General features: G+C 42.0%; 1 protein-coding gene across 1 annotated transcript in view; it reads right to left on the bottom strand.

The window, feature by feature from the left end:
- Positions 1-10,547: 10,547 nt before the first annotated feature.
- Positions 10,548-24,020, bottom strand: part of DOCK8 (dedicator of cytokinesis 8) — an 80,120-nt gene continuing 66,647 nt past the window's right edge. The window contains exons 35-43 of the mRNA XM_026652400.1: positions 21,974-22,117; positions 21,069-21,200; positions 19,996-20,130; positions 18,616-18,705; positions 16,632-16,868; positions 14,984-15,127; positions 13,380-13,486; positions 11,950-12,120; positions 10,548-11,416 (exon numbers count right to left, since the gene is read on the bottom strand). Coding sequence (XP_026508185.1) covers positions 11,356-11,416; positions 11,950-12,120; positions 13,380-13,486; positions 14,984-15,127; positions 16,632-16,868; positions 18,616-18,705; positions 19,996-20,130; positions 21,069-21,200; positions 21,974-22,117 — 1,221 coding nt within the window. The 3' untranslated portion in view covers positions 10,548-11,355. The remainder of the gene's footprint in view (positions 11,417-11,949; positions 12,121-13,379; positions 13,487-14,983; positions 15,128-16,631; positions 16,869-18,615; positions 18,706-19,995; positions 20,131-21,068; positions 21,201-21,973; positions 22,118-24,020) is intronic.

Raw genomic sequence — 24,020 nt, 5'->3', positions numbered from 1 at the left:
GGATTAAAGCACCTCACCAAGCATTTACAGTGACACTCAGGCAGCGTTTTCAAAACAGTTGAGTTATTAATCAGCTGGAGCACAGTTTTGGAAGTCTCAGGTTAGCACAGAGAAATGAAGGTTAAAACGTAGTCCATTGTGGTCAACCCAGAGCCCCAGCCAAGCTGTAGTGAACCTCATCTGCAGGCGCTGTGTGTCTCGCTCAGGTATGTCTACACTTAAAATGCTACAGCAGTACGGCTGCACCGCTGCAGTTGTGCTGCTGTAGAACTTCAGCATAGACACTACCTGTGGCCACAGGAGGGGGTCTCCCATCAGCACAGGTAATTCACCTCCCTGAGAGGTGATAGCTAGGTCATTGGAAGAGTTCTTCCATCAACCCAGCATTGTCTACATCGGGGGTTAGGTCATCTTAACTACACCACTGGGCAATGTAATTAAGATGATCATTTCTAGAGTAGACCAGGCCTTAATCTCACTGCCTTAGTTCTTAGATGGGAGAGCTCCCAGCTTCCTCCAGAAACCAACACTTACCCGGCCCCACCTCACACCTTCCAGTCCTTTGTTCTCAAGATGGGGTCTTTCCCTGAGGAGAGGTGGGGAAATCCATCTCCCTCTGGGTCATTGGGTGGTAGGTGTCAATATCCTGGTGACTGGATTTTCCATTGTCTTCTCCACTTTGCCATTGATAGGGGGTCAGCCTTGACCAGACCTTTTCAATGACCCGTTCAGGGTTCAAACAGCTAGACAACACGCACACGCATGCACCTATGTCTCCTAGCCTGTCCTGAGAGCAAGCTTAGTCCTTTTTCCCCTCACTGGGTAACCGTGCAAAATATGAGTGGACACTAGACAGCTGGGTAGACCAGATAATCAATCACAGTATTTGATATTCCATGCAGAAGTAAGTGAATGTAATGCTGAAAAAAGAGACTATATAGTTCCCCTAGACTGGATCAGATCCATGTAAATATTATGTATGGTTTGGCAAAGTTTTGTGTTAGTTTTAAAGTATAAGTTACAACAATACACATAAAAGGCTAAACACACACAGTGTTTATCTTAGAAACTAGAGAGGATGTTAGATAAACCATGTGTTTTATGATCGCTATGCAAGACTTATTTACTTTTATTTACCTTTTGGTGTGTTGTTTTACTGAAGAAAGTGACAGAGACAGATGAGATTAGCTATAAAAATGGGACTGCAGGAGTTACTGGTAATTTCCTAGTTCTTTTGTCTGTAGCACGTTCCAGGCCTCTGTTGCTTTATGTTTGAATGTTAACTTGATTTGAATGCAATTTCTTGCTGAATAGTCCATACAGTTTACACGAGGGCATTGTTAAGTGATGCTGCTAAAGTGTAAGGGCCTGAGTCTTAGTCACCCTCGGGCCTTTTTATGCCAATGTGGCAACATAAAGGAGTGGAAATGGCCCCTGTGCAAAGGACCTCCTTGGTGGTAGAAGGGCCCTGCTCCCAGCCAATAGCATGGGGGCATGTTCGGAATGGCCTAAGGGCAAAGAGTAGGAGTGAGGGGTGGGGCACGGTCAGGGCTGGGGTAGAGTGAGAGCACGTGGTGCTATGGCTATTGTTTGATTTCCAAAACCCTAAGGGACAAAGAGAAACAACACATAATTTACAGCAGCCTTAAGGCTTCTCTAACTTACACTGAGGGGGTGCCTCTCTGGCCTCCAAAGGCTCCATAGTAATGGTTGGCTGGGCAGATCCCCAGGACAGTTGAGGAGAGTAAAGGGGACTCTAAACCATCTTTTTTCTCCCCCAGTCCTGGCCTACTCTAAGTTCCACCCGCTGTAACAGTGCCACAGAGATCACTGCAGCTGCCAGGGATCAAGTGAAGCAGATTGCAGTCCACTCCACCCCCACCCTCTCCTGCCATAGCACTCCCTCTATGTGGGGACAGGGCTATACTATCAGCAGATTGCTTTGGTCAGGAGAATCCTCAGATGCTCCTTATGGCAGCTTTGTGGTTGCTTTGCAGTGCTAAGCAGCTGTAACTGGGGCTGAGAGCCTGGCTCAGGGAATAAAAAGACTGCTTGAAGCCTCCTTAGCCTGTGCCACGAGCACAGAGAAGGGGTAAGTGGGAACGGGGCCATAAGCATCTTCTGCTGATAATAAATATCTAGCAGGCTTGCATAAGTATTAATATACTAGTACATTACACTTCTCCACCACAAGCTGCAGTGCTCTATGGCTGTGATTGCAGCCTCAGATTGCACCTGCATCATCTCCTATACAGGGATTTGGCCCAAGGTTCCATTTAGTCACAGATCTTCTAATCACGGTTGCCTTGTGTGTATTGCTTCTACCTGTTTTGCTGCTTATTGGGTTTTCTGTGCCTATGGAGGAAGTAGGCAGGAGATGCACTTTGGAAATCTTCAGCAGCAGGAAATGGTTGTAGCTCCATTAGCACCAGGGGACGGTATGGCCTTATACACCTCTACCCCGATATAACGCTGTCCTCGGGAGCCAAAATATCTTATTGCATTATAGGTGAAACCGCGTTATATCGAACTTGCTTTGATCCGCCAGAGTGCGCAGTCCCACCCTCCCTGGAGCGCAGCTTTACCACGTTATATCCGAATTTGTGTTATATCGGGTCACGTTATATCAGGGTAGAGGTGTATTAGTTTTGCCGTTAATGACAGCAGCTAAGCTAAGGGGCTGGCTCTTCATCACCCTGCATGAGGTGTAGTCATTTGCACCTGTGCAAAGGAGGTGGCGCATTTTACATTCACTTTGCATAGGTGTAAAAGACTGCACAATGTTTAGGGCAGTTGAGAACCTTAACAACAGGATAGTTCCAAAGCTAAAATACTTTCCCCCCACACCCAGAGCCTCCAAACTCAGCTTTGGTCATTTTCCTATTGTGCTTGCTTGCTTTTTAAGGATGCAGTTATTTCTGAAAGCATACTTAATCTTCTTTTATATTCCAGCCTCAGTACAGCACTCCACTGGTAAAGTACACTGCAAGGTTCATGTTTCTACATGTAAATTTAATAGGAGGGATTTCACAAACATAAAAGAAGCCAATGCATTCCCTGAACACTGTTTCAATGTTTGTATCTGTGACTAGCTTTAAATAGTTGCATGTGTGTGCCTGTCATTCGATCCAAAAGGATGTGAAATTTTAGTATATGGCTGGCTTTCTAGTATCTGGGTTTTCAGTGCTTGAGGGTAAATTGTGCAGTTTGCCAGATCCTATCTCAGATCTCACCATCAGGCTTATGCATATTCGTGGCTCTACATTGTACTTGATTTTTGCATGAGTGCACAGGAATGCAACTCCAGAAATTATTTACTAAGTGGAATGTAATTCCTGTCCGTCTTCCTATCTTTAAAGGAGTACTATCAATATTTTAGCTCCCCTCCCCCACCCTGCAAAAAAAGTTTGACTACTATAAAGTTCTGGAGGAAAGTCCTCCAGATTCTTATGATCTAGATTTAATCTACAACTCACTATTGAAACATTGAAGAGAAAATTTCACTCCCCAGTGCTCCAAGCCCCTAGAAGGGTGAAAAACCCATCAAACACTAAACTTTATAATCCGTGTGCATTATTTAACTGTATGGAAAGGTTCAGTCCCTACATAAAGTTCCACTTTTGCTTGGCATCTCTTGTCAGTTGTCTGACAATAGGAGCATCTGCATTCTAACGTTTTTTGTTTTAGTGTGCGCAGGACAATGCGATTTTAAGGAATCCTATTAAAACCCAGACTGTGACTTGTAGAGGGTTTGATTTAGTAGGGATGCAGTTATTTCTAAAGCGATGTGTATATTCACTGGACTCTGGAAATTAAGATGGTCATGTATTCTTTCCCTTTAAATTTTTTTGGAAAATTTTAAGAAGTTTGCATTTGCTCTGAATGTACAATGAGTTCTTATCCCAGGAATTAACTCTAACAATGGTTAGAATCTTCACAGGATTTGTGGTTTTTTTCCAGTATTTTATTCCCATCTTTACCTTCACTGTTTCTTTTCACTATCAAGTTGTGAAAAAGTTCACCATCACCTTGATCTTTTTCCTACCATTCTTGCTCTTTAACAAATATTGGTATTTTGGAATTCTCAGATTAAAATGTACATTTTCACCCAGACCCCAAGCTTACAGGTATCTTTGTGCACAGACATGTTGAGTTTGTATAACTGATAATCATCCTTAGTGAAGCCCACTTAATTAATTAATGCTCATCAAGCTGTTGTTCATCTTTCTAGAACAGGATTTCCCAAACTTTATCCCAGCTTTAGATCCACAAGTGGACTCTGATATCAACAAATAAGGAACCCTGTATTGGCTATTTAGGATTCAATAATGAATATTCAGTTCTAACCTCTGACCAAAGTCCAAACCAAAAAAAAAAAAAAAACAACCAACAAAAGAACAGATTCCTCATTTCCTTTTTTCCATAGATCTGTGGGACCCTGCCCTGGAAGAAGCTGCCGCTAGATTAGCTCTGCAGTAGGATAAGCACGTGCCCCACAGATCACTCTGAGATCTCTAGCAACATTGTGTGGATGAGGGTGAGAAGACTCAGATTAGGACACATTTGCCTCATGTGGGGTTCCTGCACTTTCCTGTGAAGCATCTGGTGCTGGTCACCCTCAGCGACAGGAACTGCACTAGATGGATCATGGGAATGAACCAGTCTGGCAAGTCTTACGTTCTTAAGAGCTGACAAACCCTGATGGAAGCCCCCAGCAGCAGAAAGTCTGCATGGGGGATGATTACACTGGTAGAAAATTGCCACAACCTCCTCTGTTCTGCTGGAAATCGGCCAGGGATCAGCCCCACCCAAATAAAGGCAGATGGAATGCCTTGGCAGATGGTATGGCCAAGGCAAGTGGGAAAGGTCCAATTTGCCATGTTCCCTCAGGAGTTTCTGCAGGAAGCAATCCTTTGGGTCTCCCAGCAGAACTTGAGGATGCCTCACTCTAACTGAAAGAAGGAGAGCAGGCAGTAGGAGTGAATCTTTCCATCAGTGCCAGTCTGGCCTAGGGAGATGCCCCTTGCACCTCTTTATGCCATTGGAATGAATGGAGCCCCAGATGCAGTGGTACTGAGTATCTGCAGATTCTCTATTACCATTCCAGTAAATCACTGAAGTGTGCACATTATTTATTGTTTCTCCTCTATGTGCTATTGCACAATCCTTTCTGGTCCTCTTTGGGACTCATGAGTGAATTTCAATGTTCTTCATTATTTAAATGGTGCTGCTAGGAAGAGATGTTTTCCTAATTGTAGATACTCCCCAGAGTTCTACTGTGTCCCACAGAGGGTTTGAAAATGTCCTTGTTTCCTCCCCAGTCTACATCCCCTCCCCAAAGCCCTTCACACAATGGCCAGCCTTCCAGCAAACCAAATGACACTACTGCAGAGCCCAGCGGGATCACTATTAAGCCATGTGAGGCAGGACACCCTACCGACACCCTCCAAGGCACTGAGTTCACTGGCTTGCAGTGCTGCTAAACACTCTGTGCCAGAGGATCATCAATGGAAGCTGTCTCTCCCATGTTTATCATTCCTTAAGGAGTCTTTTCCTCAGCCTTTCTACTTCCACTTCAGTGTAGATTTACAGAGGGTAAGTGACTACCATGCCCTGATCTGAGAGTAATGTCAGTACAGCAGTGTACAGTAGCAGGGTGTAAATTGGGTAGCAGGTGAATGCAAGTGGGGAACATGATGTTGGTAAGGGGAATATAGAGCTCTCGAACCCCAGACAGAGACAAGCTGGACTGAAAGGTGAACTGCAAAGTTACATTGAGAACTGAGCTAAGATCAACTTTATAACAACAGTAATAGGGTGTGTTAATTAGTCCTATTTACCTGGTTGAGGGGCCAGTCAGCAATTAAATAAGGATTAGCTTACCTTTCTAAAACAATTCCCTCCCTCCCTGAAATACTCTGAGCAATTGGGTTACTGACAACATGGCACAATGAATCCATCTGTGACATCATGGGCTGTGATTAGAGTTCTGGTACCCCTGGGCTGTGACTAGAGTTCTGGTACCCACGCCACCACAGATAGCTGCAATCTGGAACGTCACCAGCACAGCAGCACCTGCCAGGAGGAGAGAAGTTTGAAAGTAAACTAAAAGTGGAAACAGCAGGAATATCAGGTCTTTCCTTCCCTGTTTTTTGGTAGAAGAATCCTTGGGCAGCGTGAGAACTTGTATGGGAGGATGAAAACACAATAAGCTGAAACTCTGCGCTGCAGGTTTCCCAGCCCTCAACTGAGAGGCGGAGAAGTGGAGTGAGGGAGAGAGACTGAGACAAAGTATCAGTTATGGGTTCCAGTTCTCCATTCCACATGAGCTCCACACCACTCAGCTTAAAAACAAAGGGAAAAGGATGCAATGGTGGCTTGAAGTCAACTTCACACTTCTCGTTTTGGACCCACTGGGGTGTTTGTCTGGCATCTAGTATACATTAGAGATGCCCCAACGGGCTGTTCCAGCAGCAAAAAATAACCAGAGCAAAGCAGTGTCCTGGTCATGCTGTCTCCACCTGGCCACATCCCCAGTAAATTCCCTACCTTAATGGCTTCAAATGGGAGTGATGCAAAGACATTTCATTGGCTCTGTGCTACCCAGAAACTTCATACGCTGGGGGTAACAGACCAGAGATTCGGGCTCATAGACTTAATGTCCCCTCCTCCCGCAATGGAGTGATAGGAAATCTACTTGCAGGATGTCAGTCTATTTTGCTGTTGCTTTTATCTGTCAGTTCTGCAGTCTTTTAAGGAATCTTCCAGGAAAACAGGGAAGTCAGGACCTGCTATTTCCAATTTATTTTAATAAGAGAGGCTTTCTTCACACATCATAAAGGGCAATCTTTTTCTTTCCAGTCTCTCTGAAGGTAAATTAACCCTTATTTTGGTATGGAATGCCACATGCAGCCTGGTAAGTGGGGTGCATTCAGCACATAAATCTGGCCTTAACTCAGATGTCATTGTGCTGCAGTCTTTGTTTTTAATCTTTCGCGTTCTGATCACTCATTTATTTCGTTGTGGATGGCTTTCTCCCACTCAGCAGCAGCTTTTGTCAAAAAATGCTGCAGACCTTAGGGGCAACTTGATTTCTTTACAATCTCAGCAGAACAGTTTTAAATAGTATTGGGGGCTGGTTTTATTCTCCTCAAACTGCAATGGATTACGACAACTTGGTTCTTACTTAGTCAATTGTTTGAGACCATTACATAAGCAGGTCTCTTGGAAATCTTTTAGACCCGGTTGGTTTAATATTATTCTCCAAACATTAAAAGCCAGAAATATGACAGAGCAAAGATGGCATAGATCCAGATTGCTGAGAGATCTCCAACCTTCGAAGCAAGCAACATCAGCTTAGTTATTGTAAAGCTATTCTTGCTGTCAGCTCCTTCATTTTTTGGTACTATCAGCTGGGAAAAATGCCACCCCAGTGGCTTAGTTTCAAGGGGCAGATTGTTTAAACCAAGATTCAGTACACCCCTGGAGAACACTTCCAGATTTTCTTGATACCTGAAAACATGTTGTTCAGTTCTTTAAAAGGTGACTGGCAAAGGAGAGTGACATTGCATAGTGTCCTTTTCCCCCTGCTTCATGATAGATAAAAAAGATTGGAAATATTGTTTTTAAATAGTTTTCTGTTTTTTTTGAACCTTAGAAATATTGAGACTTATCTTCCCTGTTTTCCTAGAGGCTTCCAGAGAGGATCAAGGAATTGTTGTGGAAGCACTTTCTTTTTTGAAAGGGTGGCAGATATTGGTCCAATAGAAGATATTACCTTGCCCATCTTGTCTCTCTCATATCCTGGGACTGACACGGCTACAACAAAAATGCATATAAAAATATTCACTATATCTCTTCCGTTTATTAGGGAAGGTCACAATTGCTGTTATCTGCTAATGTGCTAAATGTGGTAACTTGTCACAGACACAATGCACGGTGGCAGAGTACTTCATTTTTATGGATTACATTTTGTGGTTCCTTTAACGTGTTTTTAAATATAGGTGGGTTTGCATTAAAATAAGCAATGGAGAAGGTCTGCATGTTTTTTTTGTGGTGGGGGTGTGGGATGTGGTATCTTTCACATCAAGATCACGTATTCTAATCACTAATTCCATACTATGCATCTGAAAGTCATTAGTATCTGAGGGTTATTGAAAAGCTTATGTGAAATGAGTTTGGTCTCAGCTGAGTTCCTATTGAAAAGGTTTCCACATCATAGAACTATAACTCCATTCGCCCCTGATCGGCTCTTCCACCAGATTAGTCAAGAACTGAATGAACATGGAGACTGGGCTACATTCTCTCCGCTCCCCACCCTTGAGACGATCCCCAGAACAATGTTGAGCTGCATTGATGGGCCGAAGTGCGGAAGCCGGGATGCTGCTTCCCCCCGCAATATATTCAGTGGAGCGGGAACTGCAGTTTCCAGGGCTTTCAGTCCAGCTCTTTTCATGGGCACTAAAGCACAGTTTTAAAAAGGAAGCCAGTAAGCATCAGGTGTAGAACAGCCATGAAAACCACGTAATGGAATCTGTGATTCTATAGAGAACATGTCCTCCCCCCCGCGAAGAGCAAATCCCTGCCCCATTGAAGTCAATGGCAGAACTCCCCTTTGACTTCACTGGGGTCAGGATTTTACCCTAAATGATTTTTTTTAAAGAGAATGAAAAGTTAGTTACTAGTCAAGCTTTGTTTCAAGGGGACACGGATAAGATACAAGGCACTCTAACACAACGCTCAGTTTTTACTGAAATTTACACTTTATTGCAAAATGGAATTCGGAACTCAGTACTTTTACAATTGACACAGTTCAGCTCTTAAATATGCACATCGTGTTTCATTTTTGCAAGGGATGACATGCAGATTGGAAACCCTTACTGACACTGGTGAGCAATCAGATTATGCGTGGAATTAACAGCTCACCAATGTGAGCAAGGGATTCAAAATCTAGCCCTTATTAACTATTGTAGATTTTCCGAAGTATTTCTTCAACTAATAGACTTATTGTACAGGACCACACAATATGGAACACTTAGACACTCAAAACACAGTGCATACAACTCAAGCAGTATGCAGCATATTTGTAGGTTTCCCATTTTTTGATTACCTGAGGTTTTTGTTAGCTAGCTGTAAATGATAAACATCTTGAGAACAGTGAAGCTGGATTGTGGGGTGGGGGGGAGGGAGTGGAGTCAGTGGATTGTGATCTTGAAGATACTTTGATCATCTTTCAGAAAAGGGTGTTAAAAACAATAATAAAAGCACAATGTTGTGGCATGCCAAGAATCCATAGTTACCAAGCTGTGGGAAATTAACCTTCTGTTTAGTTTGTAAATGTTTCAAAGCAATTTAATTAAAGGAAAGCCACTCTCAGGAGGCATCTGTTGGCTTTTAATTTAATAGACTGTTTACTTATGGACTTCAGATGCTTTGGCTTCAAGATGCACAGAGCACCTACTCCTGAAATATTGAATTTTGCCAGGAGTGGGGGGGGGGGAGGGGAAATAGTCTTACAGCACAATAGTTTGTTTTTATACATCAGTACAAATACCAGTGTTTATTTAACCCATTCCTCTTCCTATCCTGGTGTGAATCTCTGGATTTGCCACAAATAACTTCAGAAACACTCCTTAAACTTTTATATATTTGTGCTCTGCTGTTGACGTAAATGCTGGGAGAACGTACACATTTTCAGAATGGCAAGATTGGAGATGCCCATGAAGGGTCAAAATGCTTTCAGTTCTTCTATGAAATTAAAAACAAAGGAACCAGCAATCTATCAGCCTGACTAACATTTGTGCTTACACTGCAAAGCAGTGTGCAGGGTCCTTGTGTAAATGAGAATCATGCTCCATAAGTTTTAAAGAAATTCCACTGTCCCTTCTGAAATGCTTTGGCCGGGTACGACTCTGAAAACAAAGTACGAGGGAGAAACCTTGGTTTATTATTTTTAAAAACTCATATTTTATTCACAGAGCAGACAGCCTTTTATTTAAAGTATTTTTTCTATTTCACACAATCATGTTAATCTTTTACTAAAAAATTACCAAGATGATGTAAAACTGAATTATACCATTAAAGCCTGATGTTTTAAAAAGCAGCACTACTGTTTCCATAGAACTTAATTTAAAAGAATAAGAATTAAGGGAATCCATGTGGTCAGCAGGACTGAGTGTGTGGCTTTGGGAGACAGAAGTTTCTGCATTCAAATCTTGGTTTGGACACTGTCTCACTAGGTGCATTGGACAAGTCACTGCATATTGCTCTCTCTCTCTCTCTGTTTCCCATCTGTAAAATGGGAATAATAATACTTGCTTATTTCATAGAAGTGTTGTGAAGATCAATAGTTAATGTTTGTACAGGGCTCTGAATGTGCAAAGCACTATTTATTTATTATAAATATATTTAAGTGCTAATTATGATTAAGTCTTAAAACTTCACAAAGATGAAATGCATTGTGGGCAATCCTCACAGTGCACTCCTGTAGTTCGTCTCTTTTCAGAGAGCTCTCTAAAAGAGCACTGTGTACTTAAGAGTTGCATCACTTATAGTTTAGCTCTATACTGTTAATGTCAATTTTACTGAACATGACACTGGTTAAAAAAATCTTAGTCTCACAGAGAAGTAGCTCACATATTTAACTAAAACAATTTAAAAAAGATCTATCTTTGAGGATAGGCAAGTTATGCAGAAATTACTGCTTGCTGTTTCTCGCCTTTCAAGCTTCACTGTGAGAAGACTTGTAAGAAAAAGTCCTTTCTATTTTAAAAAATGTATATAGGTTGCTGTGATACAGGGAGTATAAGTAAGCAAAGTTTACTGTAAACATTATACATCTTTCCTAGGGCTTCAATTCAGTAAAGCACTTACACACATTTAAATTCTTCCCTGTTTAGGACAGCATGCATTCAACATTCAGACTGTGTGGCAGTCCTGTGGGTCATGCTTAAGTGCTGTCCAGAACAGGAACCTATATGGGCAACATTCTCCAGTGCCCATTAGGCATACTGGACTGACACTTCAGTCAAACCCCAGGAAGTTGTCTCTTTGTAAACAGTGATTGGCCCCTGCACAATAAAGTCAATTATTCAATTATCTATCCCTCATAATTTTCTGAACAATATTTTACAATAAATACAAAAGCAGCTTAAGTCAACCCCCTTTTCACCCTCTTTCCCGCCCGATCCCCATTTTTCTTTGGTCCTGTACATTTCGTTGAACACTCAGTGTGAACGGCTGAAAACGTGTACATGTTACATTGTGAGAAGAGTTTCCCAGTTTTCATAGCATTGGAGTATCCTCTCATAGCTGATCCACAGCAAATGGATCTTTCTTTTCTGAAGCAGACAGTCCTTAGATGTTCTGTGAAGAGTGAGCTTCGTATTTCTTAAAACTAGAGTTACGAAAAGAATCCCTGAAATGAAATAAATTCATAAATAAAACATGGGATTGTCAATCACACAATGGGATATTTTAATACCTGATAGACATATTTGACTCTTTTTCCTTGACGCAAATAAGTGGTGCTGGAAAGAACAACATATGAATAAGTATAAAGCATCCCACAGTTATATATCTGGATCCTGGGTTTGCAACATGCAGTCCTGAAGTGAAATGATCACACTTATTTCATGATCAATAAACACCAGGTGCTGGAATATATATATAGTTTTCTCATGTACCTTGGGAAACGCCACAGGCTTCAAATAATGAGGAGCTGGCAGGACATTTAATTACCTGTCTCTAAACTGATTCTTATATTAGTGTAAAAATTCTATCCATCCTTCGCCTTGTGGTACAGCAGCTTGAGCAGCACAATTAATACTTTATTCTATTTAATTTGGGGGCTATACCTCAGAAGCAGAGGGAAGAACTGTCTCACATCTCACAAATAAAGAGGCAGTCTTTTTGTTAGCATACAAATGGCATCCATTGCCCTAGTTGTACCTTGTTGTACTGTGGACTTTCACTATAGGTTTATACAGCTCTGGGATTTTCCTCTCAATCATCGGCCTAAGGTTCTCTTTCAGCTTGTTATAGTTCTTTTTGAGTTCCAGCTGATACTCCCGCTGATCTGCAGTAATAAGGCGCTTGTTTTTCTCCACTGCTTCACCACATCTGTTCTCCAAATAAAGATTAAAAAACACATTGGTTAGTTCCGATAAACACTTTAAAATTGTATTATGGTGAGTTTGTGTTAGATAAAGCAAGATTTCAGCCTGTCAGATTATTTGCTGCCAGACTCATGCAGTCCTCTGGTTATGAGTTTACCATTTATTAGATATTAAAAATACATGAAGGAAATAAACACATTTCAATGACCATTGTGACACCAGATTAAATTTGTACTGGAGTAAATGGACGCATCTCCATTGGAAGTCAGTGAAGTTGCACTTATATGTAACGCATCTCAATGTGCATGCACACATGACTAGATGGTTAAATATTTGACTATGTGAGCATGCAGAATAAGATTTATATGCATATCGGGCGGTACACTCTCAAAGCAAGCATGCACATCTGCATACATGCAAATGTGCCTGCCTCCAAAGGTCTGGTTGAAAAGTTTGTCGTGGAACAGTTTTCTGCCAGAAAACGCTGAGTCAACAAAATTGAGACAGGAATGTATCAATTTAAACAAAAATTGACAAAAAGATAACAAAGCGCTTTGTTTTGACATTTCTGAAACAAAGTTCTTTGGAATTCTTGTTTTCTAGGAAATTTCAACTTTTCATTCTGATTTGGGCTGAAAGGGGGGGAGGAATAGCTCAGTGGTTTGAGCATTGGCCTGCTAAACCCAGGGTTGTGAGTTCAATCCTTGAGGGGGCCATTTAGGGATGGGGCAAATATCTGTCTGGGGATTGGTCCTGCTTTGAGCAGGGGGTTGGACTAGATGACCTCCTGAGGTTCCTTCCAACCCTGATATTCTATGAAAATGTTGGAATTTTCCACTGAATGGAAATTCTGAGTTTCAACTGACTAATACATATATATGTAGGCACAGGAACTATGGGTGTGGTGGGTTCTGCAGCATCCCCAGGTTTTACACAGGGCTCCACTCCCGTCCCCACATGCGGGGTCCCTGCTGCCAACCCTGCACCCAGAGCTCTGCACCTGCCCCCCAGCTGTGGCCCCAGCCTCAGCCCCCTTATCCGTGTCCCCCCTCCCAGAGCCACAGCCCTGCAGGGGGCACAGGTAAGGGGCGGGGGCACAGCATCCTCACTCTAAAAAGTGTTCCAGCACCACTGCCTACATATGATTTGAAAATCTAGCTCCTGATGTTTACTGCATTGATTTGTATTATGAATGACATTAACATGGCTACAGTTCCACGCTCCAGCTTCAACAGATCTTCAATTAGTTTTCCTTTCACTCACCTCATTATAAATTCTTTGAAGCATAATCTCAGCTTGTTGTGATGTCGGTAAAGTTTTGGGTCTGCTGGAATTTCCGCCAGGAATACCTGGGCTACCTCTAGTGGTCCCTTATAGGAATAACACAGTATAATATTACAAAGAACATATTTCCTGCATTAACTGAAAAGGAAGCACACAACTGATTTATTTGGTTAGAGTGTGTTTGGTTTTTTGTCAGTGCTGGAGTGACAAAAAAAATTGTAAGTTGACATTGTAGCAGGAAGCTGCCCTTTTAAGGGTTTTCCCTGACTGTGTTGCATTAACCACTGCTTCTTTGCCTCTCTTTCTTTTCTTTGCCAATCAAAGGTTAGGCCAACATATTCTGTTCTGTTCTACTTTTGTCCATCATCCCCTATTGACATTGATTCCTCTATGAAAAGAAAATGGATTATCTCCATCTGGAAAGGAGTGAGCAGGGACTTTCCTACTGCCAAACTATTTTACATGGAAGATGCACAGCCACTACAGCGATGGGTGGCAATACAAAACTCCTAGCATAGACGGTTAAGAACATGAAAAGAATGTTTTTTCCACAGTACAAAACAGCACGTTCAATCTGGTGGCGGTTTTGGTGGAAGAAAAATCGGTAGGAAATGAAGGGAGTAGGGTCTAATTAGCAGGGGTAATCAATTATTTTTTATCAAGATCAAAATTTCTTGGTCAAGGTATAGTCAAGGTCCAGACTCCAGAGAAAATAATACAAAAATAATAACAATAATGCTAATAAGTAAATAAAAAGATGTTGTGGTGCATTCAAAGCGTTTGGCGGTCCGGATTTGGCCCGCAGTCCACCTATTGACTACCCTGGATTAGGGGAACCAAGCTCTGCTGAGGCATCATTAGGGCCTTGCTTTTTTCCTCTTAGTTTGTCTTCATAGTGTTTGGTTTTTGTTAAGGAGTGTGTGTTGTAATAAACTTCAGTTGAGTGTTGTGGGGTTTTTTTGGTACTTTCTTACATGCTAAGAGTTCTGGGATTCTGGTGGCCTCCCAGCAGAGAGATTTACTCCTTGAGTATTCCCTTAAATGACTGAAGTTGATGGGATGGTTAGTGCTCTTGTGAAGGAAAAATCTCTCTAAAGATGAGTCAATTCAGTATGAGTAACTGCTTAGAAGTTCAAATGCATATCCATACACTAGCTGCACTCTCTGAATCCACTGTAACTGCAAAATTGGGCTGTAAATGTAATGGGAAAAAGCTGGTGTGAGAGATCCAATATTTCTTGCTTCCAGATGGGGTAAAAAATCCCTGTCTCAACATTTTAGCATTTCCGTTTCTGGTCAGAACAAGGAAATGCAAAGATTTACAAAAATAAATCATGGCAGGTAAAAAGTTATCCTGATTGTTCTGAACTTCAGAAAAAAAGTTTTCCCATCCCTAGTGGTTAGTCCACAAAGATGAGCCACAATGGGCAGAGTTCAAAGGGGTATCTGCAAGTAATCAGTCTGATTGGAAGTACTCTCACCAATGCAAGACAAAAAGAGGTAGAAGAAAGCACACTGGGGAAAAAAGAAACATGCCAAAGGCTGTGCAGAAGATACATTATTTTGCTGAGCTTGACCTTTACCTGATTTACTGTGGCTCCAACAGAACCCTGCAGCACCATCTGGAGCATTTTGGCATCTGGTGGCTCCTGGTTGGTTGCAACAGCCAGTTCTAGTGTCTTCTTCTGCATGTCTTCAATAGCAACTTCAATTGGGGTTAAAATGAACTAATACAACGCAAGGATAGATGCATTATTATCTGAGTAATACTTGTATTACAGTTGGTACAGGCATTGCAGCTGAGTGAAGCTGTTTTTGTGCTGGGTCACAGCCAGGGTGGTCAAAACCAGGACAGGGCCAGATTAACCTTTTGTGGACCCAGCGTCAAACATATTTGTGGGCCCCCAAGTAGTTTTTATGGGCCCCTTCCGAGTGTGGGCCCAGCGTGACGGTGCCATTGGTGCCATAGAAAATGTGCTACTGCCGGGATGGGGATGAAAACATTTATTCAAAAACAAAATAAGATATTTGAAGCCACACTTGATTGTGACCTTCACTCAGCCCATGGAGAACAAATTGGGCTAACATCAATGTACCTGGTTGATTTGGTTTGTGTGGGAGGGGGCTGTTTGTTAGTTTTATCCTTTTTGTCTAAACACTCAGGACCTGGGGCCCTGAACACAAGTGCTTAATTAGCAGACTTATGAGCCATATTAAGCCCGGATGTAGCAGTCAGTGGTGTTGCACCTGCATCTCCCTACCACCACCCAAAGTTATGTTTCGTAAATACATTTTTTGAAAGCGGCATTTTCTACTTTGGTACAATAACGTTTACAAAACCTTTTAAAAAGTTAGTTTCTTTAGCCTATTTCTCCCTTTGCCTCACCACCCCTCATGACTGCAAGTGAACCAGTAAAGTTGCTGGGGAGTAGTGTGGGGAGGAAAATTGCTGGTGCCCATCTTTTTCAGGGAGAAAGGGCCATTAAGAGACACACACACACTTTACCACAAAGGCTACCACAATCCAGCCTCAAGACCCTACCCCAACCTTCACACCTGGGCTCTCCCCATGTCCCTCCTACTATCCCCACCCCACACAACTAACCCCCACCCTCACACAAAGGCTCTCCTGAATCTCCCTGCTACTGGCCACCCCCCCATTTTCTCCCTAGGGCTGTCACCTCCCTCCCTTCTCCTGCACCCCCACACACAGAGCCAACCCCCACCTTCAACCCAGGCTCTCCCATCCCTCCAATATCACTCAAACCATCCAAATTTAACCTCCTGTAAATTCTGAGTCAAATCCATACACCAGTAAAGTCAGTGGAAAGACATCAGTGGGCTTTGGATCAAGTCCTATATCTGCATTTAGTTTGATTCTAGGTTATTGGCTTCCTGGCTAACATGGTCACTGTGCTTCCTACTTTTACAAAGCTGCTATCCTCTCATTCCTGTCACACCTCTTCTGCCATTATCCTTACAATTGGAATGCTATGTGGAACACCCGTCTCCCCAATGCTCCAGAAGCCTGCAGGAGCATGCATTCATGCATCCATTGACCTAATCTATGGCATTTCTATAGTGCTGGTCAGTGTACAATTTAACAGAAATGTAAACTTTCCTCACCCAGCACAGAGCTTGAAATCATCCCCTTCCAACAACACCCTCAATCCCTATCTACTGGCTGAGCTCCATACTCAAATTCACAGCTCTCACAAAGATGTCCATTACCTCTTCCTTTTGAATGACGTTGATTCTGGTTTTGACATAGGGGAAAGCATGCATTGTGGTCAGGATGGTATTCCTCTTGTACTGTTCACGCAGATCACCCCTGGGGCGTCCATCCAGGGTGAAAGGGGTGGTGTACATGAAACGCCGGAGGCTGAAGTTCTTCTCAAAGTAGGTCACCCTGTCTTTCATCTCATACTCATCGAAATAGGGCTCCACAAATGTAATTTGTATGTAGGCCTGGAGGAGGGGGAAGGAATCTTTGTTTTAGTGCCAAGACAAATGATTATGAAATAAATGGAATGCATGAAATATCACAGAGCTCACAGTGAGATGGCATGTGCTAGAAGAGCACACAGGCTGTGTTTTGTTTATTATTAATTTGCTCTTACACACAGCAGGACCTCTCTGATTCTACCACAGCTGCAATGACCTCATGTTGTCCAGAACCTACTCAGAGGCCTCAGTGTTCTGTATCTCCACTTTCCTTTCCCCCACTTTGCATCTGTACCACTCCCCTTAAAGTAATTTGTTACTGACCTCAGTGGGGCAGGACTGGACTACCTAGGCGCTGAATATACACTTGTGAAACCCTGCTGACTTAAATGAAGTTGCAATGGTGTAAGAGGAGAATTTGGCCCATTATGGGTTTAACAGTTTGATTGAAATGTACCAAAGAAAACTAACATGTTGCCTCTAGGCAGTGACTATATGTTTTCCAATCAAGACTGCCCAGTGACTTTATTTTGGTGTTGAGGCAGGGGAGAAGTACTAAAGAAACCAAAATTCAGAACAGATAACACAAGTCTTATTTTTTCACTCATGTACCTTTTTTTACTAATGTCAGCTCAATATAAACTAAGGAAAACAAGCACAGAAAGAAGAGAAAAAAAGAAAAGTGGAAACCACAAATATTAAACAAAAATGTAAAGTGGGGATAGATATAGTTTTCCACTAAGCCCTGGAAAGTGATCAGGATTTCCTATCACCATAATATGCTTACTCTGAACTCCACACTGGCTGCAGATCCAATTCCAGGTGAACTTCAGTGTCTTAGTCTTTATAGGTTTCAGAGTAGCAGCCGTGTTAGTCTGTATCCGCAAAAAGAACAGGAGTACTTGTGGCACCTTAGAGACTAACAAATTTATTTGAGCATAAGCTAGCCCACAAAAGCTTATGCTCAAATAAATTTGTTAGTCTCTAAGATGCCACAAGTACTCCTGTTTTTTTTTTAGTTTTTATAGTGATAAATAGAAAAGGATCTGGCTGTCTCAGAGACTGCCTCTCACTCCAAGCTCAAGTCTTGTCTATGTATCTTAGGTACTTATCTGACCCCCATCACTGTACTATCTGAGCACCTTACAATCTTTAATGTATTTATCAACACCACACTCCATGTAATGCTATCATCCCCATGGTACAGATAGGGAATTGAGGCACCATGAAGCTAAGTGACTTGCCCACAGTCACCTAGGAAGTCTGTGGTACAGCAGGGACTTGAATCCAGATCTCCAAAGTCCTAGGCTAGTGCCCCATGCCATTGGACCATTCTTCCTGTCCTCTTGGGATGACTCTCTTCGTACTGCATTCTGAAGTCTATTAGTCTGCTCCCAGTAGCTCTTATGTAGCACTGTCCATCTAGAGCTCACAAGTGCTAGTGCCTTTTATATTTGGAGAAATTGAAGCACCGAGGGGTGAAGTGACTTGCCCAGAGTCACACAGCAGGTCAGCTGTAGAGCAAGGAGGGACAGAGATCAGGGTGTCTGATTTACAGTCCAGTGCCCTATTCACTGGACCACGTTGCCTCCCCAGTTTGTTTTATAATGATAGCCTTGGACATCAAATACTGACACACACACATCTCAGCTTTACTTGTATGAGTCAGCATTAAGGTCTCACAGGCAGCTCTACGCTCGCCTTTTTTTCAATCACTCAGTGCTCAGTTCTGTTCGAAGGACACGAATAGCTGGGTTAATATCTTCCGTACCTTATTGGGATGCAGCTTGCTTCTGTCTACAGGAGTGGAGTCTTTAATCACCTCCACAGCATCCTCCCCAAAGCATTGACCATAAAACCCCTGAAAAGGAAAAAATAATTATTCAGAGGTGATTTTACCCATCTGTAATGCAATGCAAGTCATCTGTGCTGCTCTGATCAAGACCAGGAGTTGTGATAAGTTCTGGATGTAATGCAATAAGTATGCTACAGTAAGGGTTAAAGTCTGCAGAGGCCTAGACACCTTACTGATGAAGTCCCAACACTGAATTGTTAAGTAGGGTATGTCTACACTTACAGAGTTTTTGCGCTGTAAGTTTCACCGGTGATAGGGAACCGGTGAAAGTAAAGCACTGGTTTGTGTACTCACTCAATTCCTCAGGCGTCAGAGAGTGTTTACACTAGCAGCACTTCCATCGAGAATGAGAGCAGCGCTGTAAGGCAGCTATCCCACAGTGCAGCTCTCTCGATAGGTCTTGTGGGAAGGGGGGGATGAGCGGAAGGCATTCTGGGTCCCTGTTCAGTGCCCCGTGGTGCCCTGCTTCATGTCTCAGGAGCCCCATTACTTTCTGGTTTCTTCCATGGCATTTTTTTAAAAACCTTCTGCTGTCTGGCTGCTTTCCCCACCACATCTACAAAGAAAGGGAAAGGGAGCTTCAAACTTCCCAGGGCTTACAAGGGGAGGGGCGGACGTCTGTGCATCAGAGCAGCGGAGATGCTGGCCAGAGTGGCCACTTTTGGAACCGTGGGATATCCTCCGGAGGCCAAAAGGTGTTTACACTGCTTGAACGTGTCTTCACTTTCACAGCAATGCAAAAAGAACAGCGGTAAGAGCTGTATGCCTCTCATGAAGGTGGTTTTCTTTTTTCCATGAAACTTCTGAGTTTCACCACAAAAAGTCATTAACAAGTGTAGACACTCCTGCGGTTTTAGCACAAAAAAGGGACTTTTTACACTTTAAATGGTAAGTGTAGACATACCGTAAAAGGCAGAGTGCCAGCAAAGGAGGGGAAAAAAGCGAAGAATCTGTCATTGCTTCCCTAAGCAAAAGTTCAAAAGGATTCAAAACAAAACTCGCATCCCCTCAGGTTAAGTCCTTGAATTCCTTATACAGGGAGGGACGCCAACCACCTCAAGACATGGGACCACAGGGTAATGAAAACTCTAACATTATGTCATCCTGCTGTTAAAGGGGCTGCAATCCAAGGTATCAGATACACAGACACAATGATCTGAAATATAAATCAACTTGATTGACTTTTGTACATTACCACCACCTACAGCTGCTGTGCTGTGACTTCTTTATTCACCCTACTATTTTCTTAGAAAGCATAACACAAAGCAGGAAGTTATACAACTATGATCTCTTTACCTCGAGTCTGTGAGAAATCTCAGGAAGTTTAGTAATTGCAGGCTCTTTATAAACAAATTCCTGTTCATCTAAGTCCCCAAATTTGGATCCATAGAAACCAACACGGAAGTAAGTTCCAAACATTCGCTTTTGACCCTGATTGATAAAGGGGGGGAAAAAATACATTTAGCTTTTCTTCCCTTAAATATAATCCAACGTTGATGCCTTATTCATCTGATTTATACATGAGGAACCCCATGGACCTTAAGTTTGTCCAGATTTCAGAGCAAAATATGACCCTATGTAATATCACCTTGTTTAACATAGCACAGTTCAGTTTCCTATTAGAAAAAAAACCCTATAAAAGTTAAAAGGGGCACTGTTGATTCAAATTTGGCTCAAAGTTTAGGTTTTGTATGAACTCACTTTTCCAAATCTAAAACAATAGAAATGTTTCTTTTAAAAAAAATTCCAGTGGAAACATTTTAAAAACAAACATTAATCAACATTCAAGTATTTGCAACTCACAAAACTTTGTAGTATTGTAAAAGTCCACGAGAACTTGAAAGTGACTAGAAACTAAACTGACTGATCTATTTTCATTGTCCAAACCAAGAGAAATACAGAAACAGTATGAATACTGAAAAGTAAATTAGGTTTTACAATTCTTCTGTTTTTGTAATCTATGGTACTAGTAACACTGGCAAGAAAATTGTTTTTCTTTTTGAATGTGTGTGGCCAAATGTAATCATGCCTGCTTTCACCTGGTCTAAATTTTATTTGTGATTTTTTTTTAACTCTGTCACCCTTTAAAATATTTTGAATGTTCTATTAATTTCTTTTTATACATGTTGTTTATAATCCTCTCCCATCTCTTCATGTTTCTCTGAGTCATTATGTTTCTCTTCAGTGTAGACTATCCTTAACAGGCAAGATCTAAATTACAACATGTAGTCCAAAACAGATGGAAACTCTGATTAGAGGAAGGAAGTGCTCCTGTTTGGTTGTATGGTCTTGTCTTCATCATCCCATAAGCAAACACTGCAGCGCAGCAACACACAACTTGCTCATAGAGAACCAGCAGCAGCAGGTACCTTGTTAATAATGCTGTCGAAGGCTTTTTGAAGCTTGCTGTGAGTAGAGGTAAGCTTCCTGAAGTCTCGATGTGCTTCCAGTATGGGGATGACAATTTTGTAGACCTCGTTCACAGTTTCGTACAATCCCCCCTTATAAGAGGGAATTAAAAAAAGGAAAGAAATTGAGTTTTCATACATTATAAAAGAGATTGGATCCTCACTACAGGCATTGTAGGACAAGTTACTTTATAAGCTCATTTTTCTGATATGATGCCTGTTTTACCTTTTAAAAAAATCAGTAAAGTGATTATGAGCCTATGGGAGTATAATTATATTACCATGTATTAATTTAGTAAAATGTCTTATCAAACATCCACAAAGCTCCTTAGTGATGTATACATGTGCTGAGTTGGATGGAGTTTAACTACATGACTCACTTTAAAGTAAATGAGAATTGTGAGGCTAAACTCTGGCTGTGCTCTATATGAAAGCATATGGGTAACTCTTAGGGTCTACAGTCTATGCAGTAATATGAAGATCTTTTGCAAATTTACTGTATCAGGGTAATACCCAGAGGGCTCAGTTCACTCAGGTGCAAAGCAAATTGCAAGCTCCAAGCAGTGATCAGTCTGTCTGCAGTTGGGGCACAGCAATCCCCCCTCCAGAAGTGGGCATGGCCAGCCTAGGAACCAATACTGGTGGGGATCCTACAGGAGCCTTGGCAGAATGTTAAACTTGCCAATCCCCAGGCATAAGTCCCCACCCCACGCATCTACCCGAGCGCACAAGAAGTGAAAACTGCACTCCCTTGCACTTACAGGTGTGAGTCTGACCCAATGGCCAAAATCATCCCTGGGGTAACTCCATTATCTTCAGCGCAGTCGTACAGGGATGAATTTGGCCCGCCCTGTCTATTCACTCACCGTGCTGAAGAGCTCTGCAGCTTGTTCCAGCAGCCCCACCAGGCCGCTCTCAGAGAAATACCTCCCAGAACATATCCCATCCTCATCTGGAGACAAAATATCATCCGAAACAGCAGATTCCTCCAGCACATTGGAGGAAATATTCTGAAATAGATCACAACAGAGACCCCCATAGGGCTTGGAAACCAAAACCAACAGACTATCACAGAGGCACACCCTGCAACAGAGATTCTTCACTGACAAGAGCCTTAACACAACAGAAATAAAACAACAGAAGTCCCGCTGCCGGATACAAGGCTACCTTCCATCAAGAAGCTCTTATCACGTCATAAACCCCAGCACTAGAGATCAAGGGGCTTGTCACCAGAATCCCGACTTTTCCCTCCCACCTCAGTATTTTGAAACCAAACTCCCCACCAGTCCCAAAATTCCCTCTGTAGGCGAGAGACTTCCAGGCAGCTGCATTTCAGTGAGGGGGGCTAAAGGTTTCCATGGTGTCCTGCTCATTTTCACTCTAACAACTCTTCCCCCTTGTCAGCTGAGCATAATTGCCTCCTCCATAAATCCTTCCAAGCTTAAATTTTCCATGCTTCATATCAGCCCAAAGTTTGCTAAATGGGTTTTGACTCCACTTATGCAAGTGTGGAAAAGTGCAATGCATAGGATGTTGCTTTAGAAACCATAATATTTGAATTCTTTTTTTACTTATACGTGTTTGATTTCTCAATCTCAGTGCTCCTAAATGGTATTAGAGCCTGATCCTGAAGGCAAGTTTCCCACTGAAGTCAATTTCTTAATGGAAGATGTACTGAATAAAGGCTGCAGGATCAGGCATTTACGTTTTTTAGGCCACTTAGTAAAGTCTGGAAAATGCTTTGGCATCCATTTGAATGAAAAGCAACATATAAATGCAAAATCATCATAACATTAGCATTGTTAAATTATATGTAAATACACATAAACATAAAGACACCCCAGCATCAGCAGCTTTCAATAGCTGCAACAATTTCTAGTTTTTGATTTGTTTTTAATTGAAAAAAAAAGGTAAACTGAGATCATGTGGTCTCATGTTTTAACAGAAAGTGACATTTGAACTCCGTCTCAGTGAGGAGAAATGTCAGCTAGCTGGGAATTTGATTTCGGAAAGGCCTTTTTATAAAATGGCAGACACCAAGTGCCACTACTATTGATCTGACTTAAAGTTCTGATAGCTCACATCAGTCACTGCATGGGGATACTCATCTCCACTGCAGCTTTATGGGCACATTTTCATAGAGTCTGAGGTCAGAAGGGACCACTGTGATCATCTCATCTGTGATCATTTTTCCTTCTCTGTGGGAGAAATTCACTCTGTGCAGAGCACCCATACAAGGCCTGTGCGTAACGTTAGTCCCATTTAAACCCTAACAGGTAGTCCAAAGAACAGAGTGGCCGAAATGGGACTTCAGTGACACACAGAGCCTGTGCTTTCCTTAGCACAAAGGGGAACTTCACTCTATATTATTCATATCAAACATTCATCAACACTAGAATTTGTTTAATTCTTATACACATTTATTTAAACTGCCAGGATTCAAAAATAATGGGAATTTGGAAGATATGGCTAAACTTTTTTCATCACTTTGCACTTCGTTATTAATTAATTTATATCAGGAGAGTCTTTAGAGGCCTCAATCGAGGTTCAGGGCCTCACTGTACTAGCCACACAAAGCAAAAAGCCAATCCCTGAGCTAAGGAGTTTACAATCTAGCTAACAAACGTACTGCACTTTTCATCCCAGTATCCCAATGTGTTTTCACAGGCTGTTAAGTACTTGGAGTCCTACTATCCTTTATGAGCACTTTCATGGGAAATTTAAAAGAATTCGGAGCAGGGATTTATTAGAAAGGGGAAGCAAAGGAAATTGCAGCCATCAAATTATCTGCTCACTGCCTCTAAATATTTTCCCACAGCCCCTTTCTATTAGCTAGGAACTGTAGTATCTGAGCACCTCTTCTATACATTTCTGTGGTTTGTGTTATCTTTTGAGAAATGTATGCAGGACAAC

Source organism: Terrapene carolina, unplaced genomic scaffold (assembly GCF_002925995.2).
Source record: "Terrapene carolina triunguis isolate 2854851 unplaced genomic scaffold, T_m_triunguis-2.0 Scaffold113, whole genome shotgun sequence".
Classification (NCBI taxonomy): Eukaryota; Metazoa; Chordata; order Testudines; family Emydidae; genus Terrapene; species Terrapene triunguis.
This window is presented reverse-complemented; position numbering and strand designations above follow the sequence as displayed.